Source organism: Lepus europaeus, chromosome 1 (assembly GCF_033115175.1).
Source record: "Lepus europaeus isolate LE1 chromosome 1, mLepTim1.pri, whole genome shotgun sequence".
Taxonomy (NCBI): Eukaryota; Metazoa; Chordata; class Mammalia; order Lagomorpha; family Leporidae; genus Lepus; species Lepus europaeus.
Window position 1 is genome coordinate 44,757,240 of NC_084827.1, and position 24,140 is coordinate 44,781,379.

General features: G+C 43.6%; 1 protein-coding gene across 1 annotated transcript in view; it reads left to right on the plus strand.

Moving 5' to 3' along the window:
* Nucleotides 1-888: 888 nt before the first annotated feature.
* Nucleotides 889-24,140, plus strand: part of LHFPL3 (LHFPL tetraspan subfamily member 3) — a 579,616-nt gene continuing 556,364 nt past the window's right edge. Inside the window, exon 1 of the mRNA XM_062213694.1 lies at nt 889-1,333. Within this exon, the coding sequence (XP_062069678.1) occupies nt 889-1,333 (445 nt within the window). The remainder of the gene's footprint in view (nt 1,334-24,140) is intronic.

Genomic DNA, 24,140 nt, shown 5'->3' on the forward strand with positions numbered 1-24,140 from the left:
GCGTTTGTAGGGGGGAAACGATCCGACTTAAGGGGAACCTTTGGGGTGTCCATGGGCTCGAGTTCTTTCGACGGGGCAGGGGGACGCCAAGAGGGAACAGGCTCCTGGAGCAGGCGCGTGACCACCCCGGAGGTCTGTCTCCACCTGTCGACCCCGAGGTAACCGAGGTGGCAGCCAGGGGCCCTGTGTCTGTCCCCGAGGAGTCTCCCGGGGGCAGGCATCTCCTTGCGTCCGCATCTACCGTCCCCCCTTCCCCCCCGCACCTCTGCAAAGACGCGGAGGTATAAGCACGTTGCTGTGCGGTGACAACCAGCTCCCCGCATCGGTATCTCCTACCACCCCCCACCCGGGATCCCTGTGTGGTCTCTGGGCTCCCCGTGGGTGCTCCCGCAGCCCGACCCCAACCGCAACCCCCCCCCCCCCCCGCAACTCCACGCTCGCGCCCGCCACTCGCGGGGCATCCCTTGGTCGCCGAGGTCCTTGGCGCCCCCTGGGCACGGGCAGCGCGGGCAGGAGGCGGGAAGCAGCGCGGGGCGCGCGCGATCTGCGGGCTTCAGCTGCTGCAGCTGCAAGAGGCGGCGGCAAGAGGGGGTGGGGGGCGAGGAGGGCTGGGGCCCGGGCCGGGAGGGAGGGAGGGAGGCTGCGAGGCTGTGCCAGGCCAGCCGGAGGGGCGCTCGGCGATCCCCCGCCCTCCTTCCGGGAGCTGGGATGCGGGCTCTCGAAGTGGGGCCGCGGGGCTGAGGCGGAGGCAGGGAGTTGCAGCGCGCCGCGCGGCGAGTGTCTCCCGTGCGCGCACGGGCGGGGGAGGCGGCGGCGGAGGAGGAGGAGGAGGAGAGGAGGAGGAGGAGAAGGGGGAGGAGGAAGGGGAGGCGGGGGAGGCGGGGGAGAATGCCCGGAGCTGCCGCCGCCGCCGCCGCCGCCGCCGCCGCGATGCTCCCGGCTCAGGAGGCAGCCAAGCTGTACCACACCAACTATGTGCGGAACTCGCGGGCCATCGGCGTGCTGTGGGCCATCTTCACCATCTGCTTTGCCATCGTCAACGTGGTGTGCTTCATCCAGCCCTACTGGATCGGCGACGGCGTGGACACGCCGCAAGCCGGCTATTTCGGGCTCTTCCACTACTGCATCGGCAACGGCTTCTCCCGGGAGCTGACCTGCAGGGGCAGCTTCACGGACTTCTCCACGCTGCCCTCGGGCGCCTTCAAAGCTGCCTCCTTCTTCATCGGCCTCTCCATGATGCTCATCATCGCCTGCATCGTGTGCTTCACCCTCTTCTTCTTCTGCAACACGGCCACCGTGTACAAGATCTGTGCCTGGATGCAGCTCACCTCCGGTGAGTTGAGCGCGCGCCCCGGCGCCGCGCACAGGGGACCGCGGCGCGTCCGGGCCGGGGCGGGGGCCGGGCTGTGAGCGCCGGCGTCGGGGCGCGGGAGCCCTGCGAGGCCGGAGCCCTGCGCTCCCCGGCCGGGCCGCGGGCGCCTCGCACCGGGGTTGAAGAGCGGGGGACGCCCCCCGACTCCGGGAGGGAGGTCGGGGGTGGGGTGGGGGGAACGCGCGGTCGTGGAGCCCGAGCCGCTCCGGACTAAGCCGGGGGCGGGGGCCGGCCGCGCTGGGAGACGGAGGACGGCTGACCCCGCGAGGTGAAAGCGGCTTTGGAGAGGCTGTGGTGGCACGGGCGGCCCGCCTGCTGCGCCGCTGGCGGCCACTGTTTCCTGCCTTTGCCTCGTGGGGCGGGGAACCGGAGTGAAATGGTTTTTGTCCCGGCCCAGCTGTCAGTATTCGGTCGTCCGCCTTGGAGACGAATTCCTCCGGAGTCTGTTCTGGATTTCGACCTTTGCAGAACAGCGTGGCTGAGAATGTTCCTTGCGACTGACTCCCCAATGTCAAGCCTTCGGGTTGCCTCCTGGACAGAGCGAAGGTCCTGGCATGCCGGCTGTCCACGAGAGGGCTTGAGTGGGGGAAGCGGTCCGGCTTTCGTGCGGGGGCAGAGGCGCTGGGCAGCGAGCCAGGGAGGATAGCTGCTTTATCAGCGTTTCTGATCCCCCTTCGCCTGGGGATCCTAGGTTGCTGCTAGCCGGGGAATCCGAAAGCACTTTTTTCCCCTACTCGAGCATCAAAGTTACTTTAACTCAGAAAGGATGGGAAGTACATTTCCCGCTGGCTTCGGAGAGTCCAGTAACAAGACCAACTCCTTGCTGTGCCTCCCCTGCCTGCCAGCCATCCGGGAGGCCCTCCTTTCCCAAGCCAAGGCCCTTGGCCCCCAGACCCCTGCGTGTTCTCGCGTCGTTCAGGTCCCTTAGGTTTTGTGGCTTGTCGGGGGCTGGAGGAACAGCGAGAGGTCCCAGTCAGCCAAACTTTGTCCTCCTGCGTGTTTCTGCTGAGCGTTCTCATTCCTTACAAGATGCCAGTTTCAGAACTGCTGTCGTTTGTCCTATTCCTGGGAAGGTTTTCTGGGGAGTAGGGAGGTCCCCAAGTTTACTCGTGTCATGAGGGTGATTAAATCTTTAAACAGAAAGGCTGTGGTTTTATGTCATTACTGTGATAGAGGAAAGGCTTGGGAGACTGAACTTGCACCGGAGTGTTTGCGTTACCCGGAGTGTGTCTTGGTTCATTCTGATTTGCCATGCAGTGGAAGTGTGTATGTGAAATGCAGAAGTGAGCATTGGCAAAGACCACTGGTCACCTCCTCCTGGCTGCTCTCCCCCTGAAATGTCAACAGTTCTGCCTTGCCTCCCCCCTTCCCACTTACAGCTCCTGGAAGAACCCCCTCCCTCTGTGTGTCTGTGTCCATAAGGTAACTTTTATGAGCATTGTTAAGGGCAGAACCACTTTTAGATGTGGAATCAATTGATGTGTTATGGTTGTTTTTGACACTTAACTCCAGTTTGACTGTGAAGAGAACAGGACATGCAGGATGCAGTTGTGTTAGCAAAGAAATTGACCCTGCACAGCTAATTTTAATTTTTCCAAGTTAAATGACCTATTTAGACTGGTGATTCAAATTAGATTGTTTGTCAGAGGGCTGAAAGTAATTTGCAGGTGGTTTTCCAACATCTTACTATTAAATACTTTTATTTTTGTAAGGTTTCATATTCCAAACCCAAGCTTTTTTTTTTTTAAAGGAAAGAAAGAAAGAAAATGATCTTTTGCTCTGAAGTTAATGCAAGCTGCAATTATTACAGTGTTTTATTTCCTTTTTTCCTCTTCCTGGAATAGAATACAGAAAATCTCACTTGTTCTGGGCTAATGAGATATAATGTCATATTTTCAGGCATTTTACATAAATATGCTATCCAGTTTTTCAGGTCACATCCCATGTAATGACAACACATGTACAGAAGAAGGTATAAAGACATTTCATTTCATTCTGGAGAAGTCCAGACTCTAAAATGGCATACATTTTTTTTTTAAAAAAAAACCTTTATTTGCAATTTTTGGTGCTTTATTTCTTGATCAACACTAAGACATGATTTTATTTATTAATGAAGTATATTTTAGAAGGAAAAAAGGATTATCATAATGAGTCAAGTAAGAATCAAAGTCAATTATCTTAACAGAGTTGTTTAAGAAATGGGATATAGAAGACATTTCTGAAGAGTGTCACGTTCAACAAGGTTTTCAGGTTTGTTTTTTGAGTCTCATGGCACTGACAAGGAATTTAGTGTATGAGTGTTACGTCACTTTGAAAAGCTTTATTTCTAACCTTGAGATTATGTCTCTTCGATATTAAGTTAGGCTTCTCATAGTCATAGTTTTTAACTGTAGCTGGTTTAATATCAGTATAGCTTGCTAAATTCAAAAGATGATATTAGTGTATCATTTGTTTCCTAGAGACTGTTTAACCTTTACTGAGAGTCCGGTGATTAGCTTAGATTTTAGTTATTTATGCATTTAGAAATAGTAGCATCTGGAATCAGAGCCTGGCAGACTATAAGCCCCTATATGAAATGCTAGTAAACTGATGAAAGAAGTGACTTTGTTGAGGCAGTATGTCAAGAACCGCACTTTTTATGATTCTGAACCATGAATCGGAAATTTATTCTATTGGACCTGAACAATACTGTTGCCCATGTATCCAGAGGTGTGAAGCACACACATTGAATGGAACCATGACGAACACCTTGCCCTCTCTGTCTCCCCTCGAATTCTTAGCAGCCTCAGTCACATGAATGAAGGAAGCACCGAATGAGGCGCTGATATGTCGTACCACCTTTGGATGTGATCCTGTGCTTACGGGCCGTGCCTACTCCAAAGACTGAGGACACAAAACTGACACATAAGGTCAACAAGGACCCACTGCAACACAAAACTTTCCCAGATCTGTAGACAATCTCCCGAGGAGAAAAGAGAGACTTTCTCCCTTCTGTGTGATTTCTCTAACAGAAGGACAGTAGCTCTGTAGTTGATCAATCCGGGTCATGAAGTCAAGGCTTGCCTCTTTCCTATCATGGAAAAGGAATTTTGTCCCCCAGGGAGCTTGGTTCTGTTTCTGTGTCCATGTTCTCTTTACATGAGCATTTCAGTGAATTTCCAAGTCTGCTCAGAGCCAAATCCCATAAAGATGTTTTGACTCTAGACCGTTCATTTGAATTCTTTCCAGAAGCCCATGTGTTGTCCATCATAGGCCAAACTTTTCTTTTCTTATTTTTAGTAAGCCAAAAGTATTAAGGTGGAATTTAAGGCTTCCTAGATGGTCACCACTGTGATCTGAATGATGGTGTCCTCTCCAAAATTCACATTGAAAATTAATCCCCAATGCAGCAGGATTAAAAGGTGTGGCTTTTAGATGTCCTTGGTGGAGGCAGTTTGTTGTCTTTTACCCCATCCATCTTTCCTTCCATGGGAAGATACAGTTCCTGCCCCCTCCAGAGACAAGGCAACAAGGCATCATCTTGCAAGCAAAGAGTAGTCCTCATGGGATACTAGATGCCAGTGCCTTGATCTTAGACTTCCAGGCCTCCAGAACTGTGAGACAGTAAATTTCTGTTGTTTATAAAAAAGGACCCATTCCTAGGTATTTTGTTGTAGCAGCAAAATGGACTAGGACATCCATCATGGGTCACTTGGTGTATGGTAGCAGATGAGGAGCCGATCATTTCCACCAGTGAAGAAGGGGCAGCTGATCTAAAGGTGAATTTTCTTATTCAGGAGGGATAAAACCAAAGTGAGTTATATATCCCAATTCCTCATCTTTTGTCATTCCAAGTGTACCAGCAAGAAGGACCACCAACAACATAAGACTTCATGGCAAGCACAAAGGGTTGAATTTCTTAGTTCAGCCCAGCCTTCCAAACTTCCTCCAAAGCATTTTAAGTCAACTTACTCTCTTAAATTCTATACTTTCATCATTTAGGTGAGATAAGAAGCCAAAGATTATTTCTCATTTCATACCCTGCAGGGATAACCTTAGCCACGCGTACCCCTTTTTGAAGACATCTTGTTTTTCTTATATTTCCCATTGACATTGGAAATTGCAGGGTGTTTGTGCATTTGTTTAATGTTTATCTTCAGTCCATTGAAACTTCCTAAGGCTTTGCCCATTTCCCTCTACATGGTGTAGAGAGCAAGACGCAGACACTGGTGTTCAAAGACATGAGCCTAAAGCCTGGCTCTCACATTTACTGTGTGGCTTAGGGAATTAATCTGTCTGTCCTTTTGCTTATCTGCAAATAGTCTAGTGTATCCCACCGCAGGATATTGGTGCAAGGATTAATTGAGCTACTGTTTCTACTTAGCTGCTGGCTCATAGTCAACAAGCACTCTATGAACGTCGGGTATGCCTGCTATTATTGCCTTGTTATTGTCATTACTGTGTCATGGCACAGAGTAGTATGTTAGGCACATAGTAGGTATTCAACGATGATCGAATAATGAATTTCATGAATGCAGACAGAATGCATGATTAATGAGATGAAGAATAAAGGGAGAAAGGAGTGGGCTTAAATTTCCCATGCGCCAGGGAACAAGTGAGTGCTGTGCGTCCTCAGTAATGATATCAGCTGCAACACAGTGAACGAACGCCTGCACATTGTTTCGTGGCAATGGTTGTGACTTGACAGCCTAATTTGTGATGAGTTTTTCCCAAAGAGAGGCTTTCCTGATGAGTAGGTAAGGATCTTTATTATAACTCTGGCACATCTCAAACTTTGGCAGATTTTCCAAAATGGTAGTTTTGGGTAAGAAGCAAGGGATCGGGCATTCATGAACAGTGGGGAACTGTTTGGGGTTGAAATTCCTTTTGTACCTTTGGTTCTCACCAAAGAGATGTGTTTTCCAGGCCTTCCTTCCTTACAGGGTCTCCTCCCAGGAAGCCTGCCAAGCTCTCACCTGAGGTGCTGTTGCACGTGTAGAGCTCGGGTACGGCTGCCTTGTACAGGGACAAGCTGGGAAGGGAAGCTCAGATACACTCGGTGTTCAGGACACCCTAGGCAGTATGAGAAAGTGAGTTCCTGCCTCAAAGAGTTGCTGACCTATCCATGTTAGTGTTCTGGAATGACTGGAAAGAGGGGCTTAATCCTTGCTGGAGCATTTCAAACTCTCTCCTGGGTGTAGAGGGGAAAATGGCTTTTATTTTCAAACAACAATTTCTGTTTATGTTGCACACAACAAAAAATATACAATTTTATCTGTCAATTTTTAGAAAGTTAATATTAAGTTTTACAAATGCAAACTTTCTATCTTACAAGAAAGTGACTTGATTTGGAAACTATTTTTTTATAGTACTGCGAAAAGGAATGTGGCAATAAAGAGATGTTGGGAAATATATTAATGTGAATGTCAAAACAAATGATTTTTATAGTGGTGAAATTTTAAGTGAACATCTGTGAAAAATAACAGATCCCATGTAGCCCATCTGGTATGTATAGTTGGGAGCCTTATTTCTTAGTGCAAAGCTGCATTTTAATGACCTTTCCACTGTAAAAATGTTAACAAGGTGCTTCTCTGCTTTTATAAATGAGTCAATACACTAAGAGCCTAACCAGAGTGTGGGATCAGATGCTTAACATGAAAACACCTATTTGGTAATTACTGCATTTGTTGAGAACGATGCTGTGACCTAGAAAGAGAGTCCAGGTGGCCAGGCTAGGATATTACAATTTATGTATGTTCCTCAGGAGTCTTCCAGAGTGAGCAGAATTTGAAATGAAAATAGAAATGGGGGAGTGTATAGCTGGAGGTGCAGTATGTGCCTTGGTGCTCATCTGTGTGTGGTGTGAGGAGATAAAGGATGGGGAGTAGGGTAGAGAGGACTTCAGCTCACATTGGCATGAAGCAAAGAACACTCCAGGAGAATTTTAATCCCCGAGCTTAATAGCACATGATAAATGGGTTGGTTTTAAAGTGTAATTTCTAGAATATATTTGAACTTTTGGAGGTCAATGCCAGCTTTAATTAATATGAATTTTTCTTATTATAACAAATCAACAGGAACTTATTATTTGCTATGGAGTGAAACTAAGGAGCTGACCTTTATTCTTACTAACAACAGGGAGATATTAATAATGACAGAGGCTTCTTTATATAGCAAATACTAGACTAGTAATTTGATAAGTTAAATATAATGCTTTTGTGAAAAGTCAGTGGAGTGTTTCAAAAAGAGAAATCGGTAAGAACCATCTCCTCTGGCGTCCTGATTGTTCACATAATGAACATCATAACTACAAACATAAGCTCTCAGTGATGACCAGGATCCCATGATCTCACACTGCCAGGGTGCTGGTGCCATCCGTAGTTTGAGTTGCCTTAACTGTAATCGTGAGTGCATTTCTCTTCTCTTCTGCTCAGATAAGACAGAAAAATGGCTGGCTTGCAAGAGGAAGACAAGTTATTTCTGTTGACCAATAGAGACATGAACCATATCTGACAACCATTGAGTAAAATGAAAGAATAAAGCAAGTCTACCTGGAACAGAGTTGCTGGCACGGAGTTGCCATACCTGAGTTCTGACATCTTTTCCGGACTCGTGCAATGCAGCAGTGTAGGGGCTGCCTATGTATGCCCAACAGGAAGATCCTAAGTGATAGTTTGAGTGGAGTTTCATGAAATTTGAGATCATGACCTACCCATGGGAAGGCTCAGAGAAAAGTAACAGTAATGACTGATTGGTAGTTGTAGATCTGAAAACAGGGAGCTTAACACAAAAGCATACATGCAGAATTTATCAAGAAAGTTCTTTACGTCCTTTTGCTCTATTGTGAGAACTGTGGTTGACAGGAGTTTGAAGGGATGTCAACTTTAGCCTTAGAAGAGAATTCATCACAGGGATGTTCATTTAAGTATCTGGAGATTCCTTTTGGAAACAGCCTGGTGGGGGTGGGTGTTGTAAATCATGGCTCTTGGTTTTAATGAAGATCAAGAGCAAGGTGCTGCAAAATCACAATGGGAGATGCATATCATCACTGGCAGAAAAGCTCACTACTTGAAAAAGCACAAACAGAGCTGGCTTGAAGAATGACAGGGACATGGGGAGTGACACCAAGAATAAAATGAAGTATGAATAGAAAAGAGTGCAACTCAAGGTTGAAAAGCATGTGGAATTTGATGACATCAGAAGCATGTTGAATCTGATGTCATCAATGGCTTACATATTGGCACAAGATAAGCAGAAAGCTGGGATATGCATTGTGGTTTAACACTACCGCAAATCCTAATCAACAAGAAAGAAAAAATTGTGGTCCTTCTCCCACCCCAGGGAATCATAACAGGCTCTAAGATTCAGAAACTCAAAGGGAGAGATGATCGAACTTTTTGTTTGACAAAAAGAAATATGGAGTAGGATTAAAGGAAGTCAACCTAAGAAAGAAAATGGCATAGAATTCAATAAGAAGCATTCCAGTAGTTTCACTTTGAAAATCTGGTTATGAGCTGTGAAGCTAAGTTGATTTCTATAATGCCTTTAATGAGTAAAAGGAACATAAAGCAAACATCTGGATAAATATATTTGCAGAGTATTTCAAGAACAGGTATAGTTACAAAATGGAAGATTAATTGAATACGTCTGAGATTCAATGATTAATAACCAGCAATAGTATGAATCTGTGTGATGCAAATTTTGCTTATGAATGCAATGAAGATAATAAGAGTTTTGTGAAACTTTCTAAAAATATTTACATACTTACATAGGTGGCTAGGTTGCAGTGTAAAATGTGTTACTTTCTGTAGGCTGGTAAAAAATGGTTGGAAGATACTATTTTGGAGAAAATATGATGCAGTATGAATTTAGAAAAATAACCTCTTCTTTGGAAATCTGTGAAATATTTGGAGCCACACTTAGATAGTTTTGTATTTGAGAGTAGATTAGATAAAGTGTACTTAACCTAAGCAATTTGAGATGTTTTTCTTTGATTTTCTTTTCTCACCTCCATTTACAGGTTCTATTGCTAATGTACCTTAGTTAGATTGTGGGTTGATTGAAAATTAGAATTTTTTCCCCGATGTGATTTGATTGACCCTCCGTGCTATAAAAAATGAAATGGTTCACCTCTGAGCAGCAATATAGCTAAAAAAAACATTTGAATAAATGTACATAACCTAGTGCCAACTGGATATAGACTCATAAGCTTTTGGAAGTTGGAAGGATATTAAAATTTGTTTAAGAGTCTCCTCTTTGCTAGATAAATGATAATGGTAAATACTAACTACTCAGAAAACCATTTGCAAAATTCCAGTACATTTAACCCTCACCACAATACAAGTTCAGTGTTATCGTACCCAGTTTGCAGATGAAGAAATTGGGGCTTAAAAATTACTCAAGGTTACAAAGCCAATAGCTTGTTTGAGCCCAAATTGAACTCTCCCTTTGCCCTAGAGCATACACAACTGAATATGAGAGAAATTAAGAGTCTTGCTAAAATATCACCATGGTAAAATCGAGACCAACATATCTCTGATGTGCAGTGCAATGCCATTTCTATTTTCTTTGCAATGTCATGGGTTTTGTTTAGTCTAAGTCTTCAAGATGCCTCTTCACCTTTCTGTGTCATCTTGGAGTGGAGAAGCTGCTATAGGGGAAATCACGAACTAAATGTTTAACAGACTTCCCTCTTCAAGCACATTTCTGTGTGTGACAAAGTTCCCCACATCACATCCTTTTGATTTCTCTAACCTAGAGTCTGCGAGGGTTCTTTATCCATTGTTTGTACCTCTGATATCATTGCCATTCCTCCTAAACTGTGTGTTTCTACAGGACAGGAGCAGTGGCAGTATTCCTGGCTCTGTGCCACCCTTCCCTGCTCGACATCAATGCAGACGTGCTCTTCATGGCATTGTGAATGGGTGGTGGTGGTGGACGGGATTGCTTATTCACAGAGGCCGTTCCAGAGAAGGTAACAACAGACTCGCGAAGCTCCTGGAGGCATCAGGGTGAGGAAAGGGAACTGAATGGGTGGCCAGAAGAATGGCATCTTGAACTGGCACCTCATTGGCTGGAAGACTTTCAGCAATTCATCTAACTATTCTTGACTTTTTGTTTTCTTTATTTTTCTAAAGCTCATATAATTTTACTCCAGGTATGGAAAGAGAATTGCAAGTTAAGGACATTAAAAATGTAGCATCTGCTAGCCAAGTTCCGCTGTGCATTTACCAGAGAGAGTAAATGATAGGGAAACTATCAAAAATAGGGTGAAATTAAAGCAGGAAGAAAATAGAGAATAATCCTAGACAAACAACTAGGTGTCTAGAATTAATTTCTTCAGTCTAATGAGACTTTACATGAAGAGATCTGTCTTCTGTGTTCTTGGTATTTGTGAATCAATACACATCAAACACTGAAAAGTGAACCTAGCCGGCGCCGTGGCTCAACAGGCTAATCCTCTGCCTAGTGGCGCCTGCACACTGGGTTCTAGTCCCGGTTGGGGTGCCGGATTCTATCCCAGTTGCCCCTCTTCCAGGCCAGCTCTCTGCTAAAAAAAAAAGTGAACCTAGCACATAGTAAGTGCTCTAAAATGTTAGCTATGATTTCAGTTATTCTTTTTTTTTTTTTTTTTGACAGGCAGAGTGGACAGTGAGAGAGAGAGAGAGAGAAAGGTCTTCCTTTTTGCCGTTGGTTCACCCTCCAATGGCCGCTACGGCCGGCACCAATCCAAATCCAGGAGCCAGGTGCTTCTCCTGGTCTCCCATGGGGTGCAGGGCCCAAGCACTTGGGCCATCCTCCGCTGCACTCCCTGGCCACAGCAGAGAGCTGGCCTGGAAGAGGGGCAGCCAGGACAGAATCCAGTGCCCCAACTGGGACTAGAACCTGGTGTGCCAATGCCGCAAGGCGGAGGATTAGCCTGTTGAGCCACGGCGCCGGCGATTTCAGTTATTCTTACTACTACTACTGAAAAGATCAGAGCTGAAAGAATGAATGGATAGTGTTTGGAAAATGTAGTAGACAGGGAAATTGAACTCAAGTATGCAGCCTAATGAAAGACAATTTAAGAACACAACTTGCATATCCTACCTGTTCTGAGGATCGAGAAAGATAATGGCCATGAATACCTTTTATAAATTGCATAGTGTCATGAAAAAAATGCTGTTGTGATTCCTGTAATGGATTTTGTACATTGCTTACAAAACACCATCTTGGGTGAAGAGTTTTATTTTGTGCTAACAGGTCTAGCCCTTCCACTTTATTTCTCTGGAGTAATGACTGAAAGTAACAGGAATATTATTTTGCAGATAATTTTGAACTAGTTTATAAATCTGGCTGAATACGCCTGAAAAAAAAGACAGCTGCATTTTGAAGACTGCATGGAGCAGGCCATTTGTTCCTTATGTCAAGACCCAAGCACTTAGATGTTCTTATTAGCTTCTTCCAAATGATAGAGAAATATTATCAGAAATTACTCAGATGATCCCTTCTTTACAATTATCAAAAGCAAAACTGACTAGTGTCAGTCTCTAATAACAGGTAACAAGAACAATTTAGAAGTAGCATTTTTATTTGTGCTATTTTAAACATACCTATAATATATTGAAAATTAGGTTTCTCTGCACTGTATCTGTGAATCTATATTTTTTTCCTAAGCAAAGAAGGTAGTGATTTAAGATTATGCTCAAATAAATATTGTGCTGCTATGTTTTTTATTAACATGTTTATTTCTTCCATTTTTTTCTTTATTGTAATTGTACTATTTATGGTGTACAACTTTTCTAAAAAAATTTTTTACAACCCCCAACATTGCTTTTTAGTAATGTTTGCATTATAGGTTTAGTGTCATCGGTTTATTGTTTATTATCAAACGGGAATATCAGTTTGTCATGATGCAAACCACAGGTTGAGTAATGAGCAAATGAACACTCACTCCCCTAGGGACCCCAGCGTCCTTTGTGTGATGAATATCCAGAGTTGATGGTAACAAGAGAACCTACTAGATAGGCATGCTTCATCAGACTCCTTGTTATGGAGACGCCAGCAGACTTTGCTGAGCAACCCAGGAGGTCGTAGTGCATAGGTCTTCCAGGCCCCTGGGCCTTTGGCAAGGGCTCTCAAGGAAGGTGAACCTGGGCAGGAGTCCGGCCAGGACACGCCACTGAAGACCCCTCCATTGGCGGTAGGATGGGCTCTAGAGGGCGCTCCAGCACTGCCAACTTGGGTTTCTCAGCGCTGCCTCACTCAGGGTCAGGTCCAGAGCCATTCTTTTCCCCAGCACTACTTGTAGGATAACATCTTGAAGGTGTAGGATAAGCTACGAAGGCTGGAAAGGAAAGGGTTCCTCGCAGTACATGCGCGAAAAGGAAAATCTCCTTCACCTACCAGGAAGAAGCTGCTTCTCTTGGGTAACGCTACATCCTGTTGCCTTGACACAGAGCTCTGCGCATTACTCTGAATGGTTGCCTGCCCTTTGAAGAAGCTGTGTTGATGCCCGATGGCCTGCTTGCTTAGAGCACTCAGGAACGGGGTCTTCTCCCTCAGGACATCTTGGTTGCTGTTCCTTGGCCCAGGCACAGACAAATGGGAACACCTTGAATGAGTCGCTGGAGAATTCGAAAGAAGTTGAAGAAATTGCAACTTCCAGACTCTAGACAGCCACTTGGTCTTGTGGCCATGGCCATGGTGTTTGAGTCTCTGTAGTCACCTTTAAAATATTTTGAAAATTTATAAAAGATGGAAATTCCATTTCCTGGGGAACTGTAGGTACTAAATAGGCAACATAATAGTATTTAAGATAACTCAGAACATAGACCCCAGCCACAAAATGAAAAACTGGACACCTAATTTAATTAACTATCTCCTGCCTATGTTTTCCAGTATTAAAAGAAAAGGAAACAAAAAGAAATAAAATAAGTGCCTGCCTTACACATAGCATTTTCTGCTAGTTGACACTCAAAGGACATACAAATTCCCTTCTTTTCTTTTCCTTCTTCCTCCCCCCACCTTTTTTTTTTTTTCTTTAATCTTAGTGGGACCTGAACTCAATCTGATTGCTATTTTCTGTCATTGAGACTCTGAAATGCAGAGGGTTCTGCAGAGGGGAGCTTTCACAAAGCAACAAAGCACTTTGTTGAGCAACTTCAAGTCTTTCCTCCATCTCATCCTCAAAATACCATTCTTTTTCATCCTCAACAGAGTTCCTCCTTACTAGCCCCAATATCGTATTCTGGCCCTGGTGCCCACTGAATTGTCTCTGCCTGAACAGGCCAAGTAGGAAGTCTGAAACAGCACTGATACTGCAACTCAGCACTGCACACTAGCATCGCTGTGGGGCCTCTTGGGATTTTTTTCCTCCTGAATTTAATGAGAACAGAAGAAAAGGAAGAAAGTACTGTGATCGATGTGAGTTCATTTTCTGAGGGCTGTTCCCTTCCTTTGCATATTATTAAAGAAGTGATTTCTTTTTTTCACAAAAAGTCTCCAAACATCAACCTAATGATTGTATGAGGTGGTCCCTAAGCATTGAAGTTGTAATTGAGACAGATTCAGGAAATAGAATGAGTCTCACCTACATTTGTTTCTCTCCAGGTGTCAGGATTACATGAGCAGTTCACTTGGAATTCATTCCTCAAAAGTGTTAAAGTAGTAGAAAGTTTCCTGTAGAAACACGACTTGTATGAAGTTAGGATTGAATGTGTACAACAAGGAGAAGGGGATTCACATCACTATTGCAGTGATGTAATTTAGCTTAGCAGCCATTTTGGCTTCTATATTTACAAATGAATCACTATTTCAGTTTATCTGCAAATGCTGTCTTTGTTGAATTAGACCCATTATATAATAATATGCCCTTATCCCACATTTTATGATTGCTATCTTTAATTGCACTTTACATGATATTAATTTTTTCACCCTTGCTTCCTTTGTGTCTATATTCTCCTGATGTATATTTAATTTTCAAACTTTGCAAATCTGTTTCTTTTAGAGGTATCTTATATACCATACAGCTATGTTTGCTTTATGACCTGTTCTGAAAATCATTTTGCCTTAATAAAGATTTACTTCTTTAAGATTTTTTTTAGAAGATCTGTTTGTTTTTTTGAAAGTCAGAGTTAGAAAAGGAGGGGGAAAGGGATAGAGAGAGGGGAGAGAGGGAGAGAGGGATGGAGGGAGAGAGGGAGAGAGAGAAAAATCTCTATCTGCTGGTTCATGACCCAAATGACTACAATGGCCAGGGCTGGGCGAGGTGGAAGCCAGGAGCCAGAAGCTTCATCTGGGTCTCCCATGTGGGTGCAGGAGCCCAAGCACTTGGGTCACTGCTTTCCTTAGCACATTAGCAGGGAGCTGGATCAGAAGTAGAGCAGCAGGGTCTTGAACTGGTGCCCATATGGGATGATGGTACTGTAGGTGATGGCTTAACTGGTTCTGCCACAGTGTCAGCTCCTACTTTTGTTTTTTTTAAAAGAAATAATTTGAGATGAATTTTCTAAATGGTTTTCAAATATCAGTTCTTACCTGGCATGTGATGATTTTTAAATTTTAAATATTAAAAAATGAGCTTATCATTTCTAAACAATAAAAAGTAGATAAAATGGACACATTCTTAGAAAAATGTACCTTTACAGATGGACTTGATTAAATTTTTTTAAAAAAACCTCAATATTCTATGACAATTAAAGAAATGTAGTTAGGAGATTTAAAATATATATATATTTTTAAGATGTATATTTATTTGAGACAGAACTACAGAGAGAGAGAGAGAGAGACAGAGAAGTCTTCCATCTGCTGGTTCACTCCCCAAATGGCCCCAACGGCTGGAGCTGGGCCAATCTGAAACCAGGAACTTCTTGCAGGTCTCCCACATGGGTGCAGGGGTCCAAGTACTTGGGCCACCTTCCATTGTTTTCCCAGACAATAAGCAGAGAGCTGGTTCGGAAGAGGAGCAGCAAGCACTCGAACCAGCACCCATATGGGATGCCACTGCTGCAGTTGTAAGGCTTAACCTACTGCACCACAGCACTGGCCCCTAAAATATTCTTTTTATTTTCTTTACAGAGATATTTGCATTTTTAAAAAAGATTTATTTCATTTATTTGAAAGTTTGAGTTACAGAGCGAGAGACAGAAAAATATATTCCATCAACTGGTTCACTCCCCAAATGGCTGCAATGGCCAGAGCTGGGAAGATCTGAAGCCAAGAGCTGGGAGCTCCTTCGAAGCTTCCCATGTGGATAGCAGGGGCCCAAGAACTTGGGTCATCCTCTTTTGCCCCTCCCATACCATTAGCAGAAGGCTAGATAAGAAGTGGGACAGCAGGGCTGGCTCTGTGGCATAACGGGTAAAGCTGCTGCCTGCAGTGCCAGCATCCCATATGGGAGGAGCTTCAAGCCCTGACTTCTCCGCTTCCAATCCAGCCCTCTGCTATGGCCTAGGAAAGCAGTAGAAGATGGCCCAAGTCCTTGGGCCCCTGCACTTGCATGGGAGACCTGGAAGAAGCTCCTGGTTCCTGTGTTTGGACCAGCTCAACTCTGGCCATTGTGGCTATTTGGGGAGTGAACCAGCAGATGGAAGACCTCTCTCTCTCTGCCTCTCCTCTCTCTGTGTAACTCTTACTTTCAGATAAATAAATAAATCTTTAAAAAAAATTTTTTAAAGATGCCAGTCCCTAAAATATTCTTACAAAGTTACATCAGGCTCAGATAGTTTTACAATATAATTCCATTAAACATTCAAGGAATAGCATTCCAATAATACACACATAATTTCAAAGAAACAAAAAAGAGACTGCTCAACTTTGATGAATTTTTCTTAACTCTGATCCCCAAACTAGACAAAGACAGTATGACAAAGGAAAAAGAAAAGACTCATGTTGCTTATGAAAATACTTTTAACATTTGTAAACAAGGGGCCAGTATTGTGGCATAACAGGTAAAGCCACCACCTGCAATGTTGGCATCACTTATGGGTGCCAGTTTGAGATCTGGCTGCTTCATTTCTGAACCAGCTCCCTGCTAATGTGCCTGGGAAAGCAGTGGAGCATAGCACAGGTGCTTGGGCCCTTGCATGCACATAGGAGACCTGGAAGAAGCTCTTGGCTCCTGGCTTCAGCTTGGCCCAGCCCCAGCTATTGTGGACATTTGGGGAATGAACCAGCTGATTGAAGATCTGTCTCTCTATAAGTCTTTCCCTCTTAACTCTATCAAATAAATTAACCCTAAACATATAGAAACAAATTGTTAGTGAGCCTCAAAATGCATCACAGAGTTGGTTTTCATTTTAGAATGTATGATTATTTCCACATTAGAAATTCCAGCAATTACAATTACAAATTACAATTCGTTGGTCACTATATATTAATTCAGGAAAGTATTTGAGCATAAACATTAGTGATTGCAACTCCTTGCAACCTTCCCACTGGAAGCCTCCCCAGGATGGGGTTCATGGCTGTTTTATTTGTCATTGTACATTTAGTACCCAGAATGCCTGTGATTGAAAGTTTGCTAACTCTGTCACCACCCTACACTGTTGCCGCAACACAAACTTGAGTCTAGAAATTGCTATGAAGACAATTTCTTGGCTCTCTCTAAGGAAGGAGGCAGCAAAGTGAATATTTCCTATAGAATCAGTACAATAGGATCTTTTTAAATAAAAAATTATTTATTTATTTGTTAGGTAGAGTTACAGAGGGAGAGACAGAGAGAAAGGTCTTCCATCTGCTAGTTCACTCCCCAAATGGCTGCAATGGCCGAAGCTGGCCTGATCCAAAGCCAGGAGCCAGGAGCTTCCTCCAGGTTCCCACACAGGTGCAGGGACCTGAGGACTGACGCCATTTTCCACTGCTTTCCCAGGCCAGAGCAAAGAGCTGGATCAGAAGAGGAGTAGCACGGACTTGAACAGTGCCCACATGGGATGCCAGTGCTGCAGGCAGAGGCTTAGCCCACCTCACCACAGCACCAGCCCCAGTGCAACAGGATCTTGTACCATTTATTTTTTTAATGTGTTCAGCTTCGTTGAAGAAAATGGGTCTCATTTTTTAACTTGGGTTTCAAAAATGATAAACTATAAAATGAACTTGCTCATGCTTTAGTATTTCTTATACCTGAATATGAGATGGCATATATTTTAAGTGGCTCACCCTGACCAGAGAAATTTAGCCCTAAAAATAGATAATTTTTTAAGCATTTGATATGTGGGTCCCATGGTTTGTAATTTTTTTTTTTACTTTAACATGAGATAAACATTATAGAACTGAGTACATGCTAACTCATTTGATTAAATAATTAAACCTTGTTATGACCCTGTCTGAATAAGATCGAAGTCGGCGAACCCTAAAGCCTTCCATAGCTTTGGCAACTCATGACTAGAGCCTAGGGAGATTACTGACACCATAAACAAGAGTGTCAATTGTTAAGTCAACAACAGGAGTCACTGTATACTTACTCCTCATGTGGGATCTGTCCTTAATGTGTTGTCCAATGTGAAGTAATGCTATAACTAGTACTGAAACAGTATTTTACACTTTGTGTTTCTATGTGGGTGCAAACTGATGAAATCTTTACTTAATATATACTAAATCGATCTTCTGTATATAAAAAGAATTGAAAATGAATCTTGATGTGAATGGAATGGGAAAGGGAGCGGGAGATGGGAGGGGTGCGAGTGGGAGGGAAGTTATGGAGGGGGAAAGCCATTGTAATCCATAAGCTGTACTTTGGAAATTTATATTTACTAAATAACAGTTAAAAAAAAAACTTGTTTTAAATAAACTGTTTTCCAAAAAAAAGTTTTTTGTTCATAGCCTTCAAGGTAACAGTGATAAAATCTGAGCACTGAGCAAGATGGGACCATCTAGAGGACAAAGCAGAGAACAGTGTGGGCCAAGATGCTGAGCAGATGGAAGGGGCGTGTGACAGAGCAGCAGGGCGCTTGTGTGGCTCCTGCCACCCCTGCTCCATCTGCAGGCAAAGATGCAGGGCCACAAACCAGGGCTCCTGAGGTTGAGCCTAACTGGAAGTCCGAGAGCCTCTTCATTCTTTCCCCTTCCCCCACTCCCTCTCAAATTTGGCTTGAAGTTTAAATTCTCCAGGAAGACCACCAACCATGACACTCATAAATGAATAGGGTGAGGGCGGGTGCTATGGTCTCTTTCTCTCCTCTTTCTCTGTAGATCTTCCAAATAAATAAGCATTTTATTTAGAAGCTAACAAAAAGACAATACAAAATAACAAAAATAATTCAAGCCCCCCTCCAAATATCATAACATTAGTTGGCTATTTCCCAGGGCAATAATAAAGTAGTGCCATATGACACACTTTATAAATTTTTTTTCTTTCTAATTAATTTGGCCTTTTTCATTGTTTTAAATCTTTAAGTAAACTCTAAGAAATGGGACAAATATGTAGAATTTTGGGTGCCACTGTAAATTCAAAAGCTAAGGGAAGTATTGAGAAGTGAATTATTCTATATGAGAAACCCAGACCCACAGGGAGGCCTTTCAGATACTGCTCAATACATTGTTCGTCAAATTCCTTTAAAAAATGCTCATTGTCTTTGATTTTGAGATGACTTTGTAATATCTGGCTGCTATGGTAACTGCCATTTCATTAAGGAGTAACATTTAGAATCAACTAAAATTTCCAACTAACATGCTAGTCTATATTTCTTATATCCATTCCTATTTTCCAACTTATCACATATTTGTGATCATCTTATTTTTGGAAATACCCATATTTGCCCAATCTTTATATGTTAAATCAATATTATTGTTATCTCTAACTAAGAATTTAGTGTTATTTCAAAGCTAGCTGCTTTGGTCAAAATAGTAGCATTTACTGATAGCACGCCCTGTATGAGGAATTATTCCAGTGCTCTACATGTTATGTCATTTAATCTTCCCAATAAGACTATGAGATGCCCTTATTATTCCTGTTTCATTGATGAGGAAATGAAAGCATGGCAAAATGGATAAACGTTGCCCAGGATTATCAAGCTAGAGCTGTGCAATCCAATATAATAGCCTCTAGCCACATGTGACTACTTAAATTAAAATTAAGTTAAATATTAAGTTCCTCAATGGCAAATGCCACCCATCAAGTGCTCAATAGGTCCATATACCTAGTGGCTGCCATTTTGGACAGTGTAGAATAGATCCTCTCTCTCACTGTAGGAAGTTCTATTGCATAGCATTGTCAAAAAAGCAACAAAGCCAGGCTTGAACCCAGCAAGATTAGGAGGAGCTATGCCCTGTGCTGGTTCCAGGGTCCTGACCTGCCAGTTGTGCATTGAACTGTCATTTTTTTCCTTTCTCCTTTCCACTAAGAATAAAGGAACTGGTACTGAGAGCCTATGAGTTGATGTTAATCTACAGGGTAAAGGTCAAGACCCATGAACAGACACTGAATGGTAGAGGAGTTCTTTCTTCCCACAAGTATTTACACAGAGACAGGTACTGTTCTGGACCCTACCTGTATGGTATTGAACCAAACAGATGGATTCTCTGACCTTATGGGACGTACATTCTGCAGGAGCAGACACATGTAAATAAGTGCCTGCATAATCCATTGGGTGGGGATGCATGCTATGAAGAAAAGAGAAGCTGCGTAAGGAGGATGACAGGGAGTGCTGAAGAAAGGTCTCTTTAATGAGATACCAGGACAGGTGAGAGGGCAGCTTTCCAGGCAGTGGGAACTGCAAGATAGAGACCTCAGAGCCGAGATCAGTGAGATCAGTTAGCAGGTGTGGCACCATGCAGGATGATGCACATTCAGATAAATCCCATCTCTTTCCGGTTGTAATGCCTCATCTATTTAGCCTTCCCTACCCTTGTTCTGATGTCACTTTTCTTTGTTGGTTCCAACACATCCTTTTTTGAGTCAGTAGAATGCACTTCAGTTCCCTAATAAAGAATACTAATTTTGCAGTGTGTGAACTTTGGAGCACTAAGCAAATCTGAGCACCTTCTCCAATGCTTCTTGGCTCAGAAGGATTGCAGAGTCACAGTGGTTTGAGGACTCTTTCTGTTATTTACGGTTCCTTCTCCCAAGAAACAGAGCTCAGCCCACCAGACCAGAAGCTACTATGGGCAAAACCAGGTTGATAAATTATTTCAAGAGAAGAGTAAGAACAAAGAAACTAATGCATGGTCTAAAATTTTAGTTCTAAGTACAAGAAACTGTCTTATGAATTTAATTTTTGACTGTTAATAGTTTGATCAAACATAGAAAATGAATCCCAAGTGTTAAGCAAATTGAAAATTTCAAGATGGCATCCTAGCATGATAAATTGATTCTCTCATTTGCCAACTATTAGGAAAGATTTGATTCTTCTATCAATATCCAGGAATTTCCATTCCTGATTCTCATAGTGTTCCTTCCTCAATCCCTACATCCTAAGTACAAGTCCATGCTTCTCAGTTCTGTGTCAAGATCTAGTATGACTAAATCACTGCTCCCTTCTCCTCTTAATTATTACAAGGAAAAATGATTTAATATGTGTGAAGTATTACTTTTACATTTATATTGCAAGCATTTTACATGTAAAGTATTGTTACATGTAAATTTCTTGGAATAATATCAAGCACATAAAAACTTCATAAATATTACTTGTTACCATTGTTATCCTCAGCACTCTGATCCCTTCCTCTGCTTTGTCTAGGCAGATCTTGCCTCAACACACACCTCTACGATAGTCCGCCTGTATTTTCCAGCGTCACCCCAAAGCCTGGGCAGCTCATACACAGTGCATGCCTCCTTCCATGAGTGCAGCTGCTTTCTCCTAATCCTGCTCATCTACCCTGTGAATTGGAGTTCCTGGTGCCGAGAAGCCCCTAAAATACCGCACTGCGCACTGTTGAGATTCCACCTATTTGGCACAAACATTTTATAATCTACAGGAGGGGCCTCAAAGCAGAGGACAATAAACCTGCTTCTCCAAGGATGGAGGTCTCTCCATACTTTTTCCTCTTCAGAGGGCAGGTTCTGTGGCTCCACCCCTAAATCCCAGCCAAGAGTTAACATGTCCAGCGAGTCTGGGCAGGATCCAGGTGGAACCATCTCTGAGTTCATGGCTGCTCTTCCAGTAACAGTTGGGGCTTCCTAACTCCATTTACAGACAGTCTAGAAAAACTCAAAGTTGGCAGCAGAGACCAAGAGAGTGTCCAACTGCGCTGGGTAAGTGCCTGCTTTCACTGCGGAGCCTGTGAGGGCTGCCAGGAGAGGCTGTTTCCCCCTCTGCAGCTCTGGCTGGCTCATGGAGGTACCCAGGGGATTGAAACGTGCTGGGCTTTGTTTGTAACTTATTTTGGAGGAAGCACGAAAGCCCTGACATGTTCACAAAACCAGATATTTTGTCCATTGCCTATGACAACCGAAACATAGCCAGGCTATTATAGACCTGTCTGGGAGGCAGTGTAATGATGCAGCAGTAGCTCATGTTGCAGAAGTTCACATTTCCGGGCTGCCTGTGCTCACGTGGAGTAGACCAGGTCATGCCATGCTGTTGCCGTGGGATGTGACGTGGGACTCAGTGAGGATGACAGTGGATGCAAGGGTCACTGTTGTCCCAAAACTTCTTAATATTCTGCTGTTGAATCACATTAGCCCTTTCTTTATTTATGTTTCCTCAGGCCTCAGTTTGAGTTTGTGCTCCTGAAAGATACACGGATAAATTATTCATTTGTATATAAATTAAGACAGTGGATTCTGGATGGAAGAAGTATTTGCAAAGCGAGAATTACAGAGCACAGTTTCTATATGACAAAGAGTAATTCTTTGTCACTACTAAAAAATCTGAATGATAGCCCCTTATTTTCTTCTTCAATGCCCTATTAATCTGCAGTTAAGTAAGCCAGGAGCACCAGTGCTTACCCGGGCAGGGGGATGGGCTTCCAGGTTGAGCAGAATCTGAATGAACACTGAGCAAAATTAGCCATTTCCATGCAAGGAACCTTAGCTACAAGCAGCACGGTGCTGGGTGTGTTCTACACAGGGCTTTTAGTGTTTGTAATACGCTTTCAGTGTTGCTTTGGATACTTGCGGATGATGGAACTGAGACTCGAACATTGCGTGACTTGTGCAGAGCCACGTTTTACCTGTAAGTCAAAAAGCAAAGCTGGCTCCTGTCTCTCTCATGTCCTAGCGAGTCCCTTTTATCCTTCTTTCCTCATGTTCCACTCTTCTTGGGAAATGACAGCTACAGACAAATCATTATGAGTCTGATGTGTGTTGTTTTGTTTGTTTGGGTTCTTGTGAAAAAACAAAAAGGTCTTTCTCTTTTGCATTCCTATGTATTTTTAATTTCAAGAAGCACTAAAGCACTATTCTGCTACAGACTTTTCTCTTTTTGTTATGTATGCATGTATTTATTTATTTGAAAGACAGAATGGATCACTCCCCAAATGGCCACACAACCTGGGCTGGGCCGGGTCGAATTCAGGAGCCAGGAATTCTGTCTGAGTCTTCCGCATGGGTGGCAGGGACCAAGCACTTGGGCCATCATCTGCTGCCTTTCCGGGAGCATTAGCAGGAACCTGAATCAGAAGCAGAGGAGCTGGGACTCGAGTTAGTGTTCCGGTAGGGGATGCTGATGTTGCGAGCAGTGACTTAGCCTGATGTGCCACAACACCAGCCCCCATTTATTTATTTGAAAAAGGCTTCCATGCAGCATTAGGTTGTGAAGATTCCCATCTGTGGCTCTGTGTACTTCGGGTCTGTTGTTGCTCATGGCTGCACAGAATGCCAAGGACGTAGGCAGCACCTTTCATCTGCCCAATGCCCTGGTGACAGTCATCCAGGTTGCCCCTAAGTCTGCATCGCACGGAATAACCCTGCAGTGAACATCTTGTGAGCTTCCCTTGGTGAACCTGTCTGGGATTGTTTGGGAGGTGCTGCACCATAGATTACTCATTTGCTCACTTGGACTCTGATGGACCCATTCGCTGCTGTCCACCCGAGCTGCTGTGGGCCACATGTCCACCAGCAGTGCAGGAACTCTCAGTATCCTCATCCTCTTTGGCAAATCCAGATTTTTCATCTTCGTAATTTTGGTCAGTCTGAGTAAAGTGACATCTCATTGTTTTAAGTTGCATCTCTCTAAATTATTGCTGTTCAAAAAATCATCTCTTTGGGGCTGGTGCTCTGGCGCAGTGGGTTAACGCCCTGGCCTGAAGCACCAGCATCCTGTATGGGTGCTGGTTATAGTCCCAGCTGCTCCACTTCTGATCCAGCTCTCTGCTGTGGCCTGGGAAAGCAGTAGAAGATGGCCCAAGTCCTTGGGCCCCTGCACTTGTGTGGGAGACCCAGAGGAAGCTCCTGGCTTCGAATTGGTACAGCTCCAGCCGTTGCGGCCAACTGGGGAGTGAACCAGCGGATGGAAGACCTCTCCCCCCATCTGTCTCTCCCCCCCCCCCCCCACCGTGTAACTCTTTCAAATAAATAAATAAATAAATAAATCTTTAAAAAAATCATCTCTTCATATGCTTGTCACTTGAAATTTTTTCTGCTGGTACCCTATGCTCCTCTCTAGAGAATGAAGGCTGTGGCCAGGGCCCCATCCATCTGCCTGGTCCAACACTGCCCAGCTAAAATATAATGCAAGCCTCACAAACAACTTGGGAATTTCAAGTGGCCACCAAAAAAGGCAAAAGGAGATTAGTGAAAATAATAGCACAATGCTCTATCTTATTTAATCCTATACATCTAAAGTATTATCATTTCCACATATAATCAATATAAAGGTCACTGATGAGATTTTCTAATTTTTTCTTTTGTACTGTCTTCCAAATCCTGTGT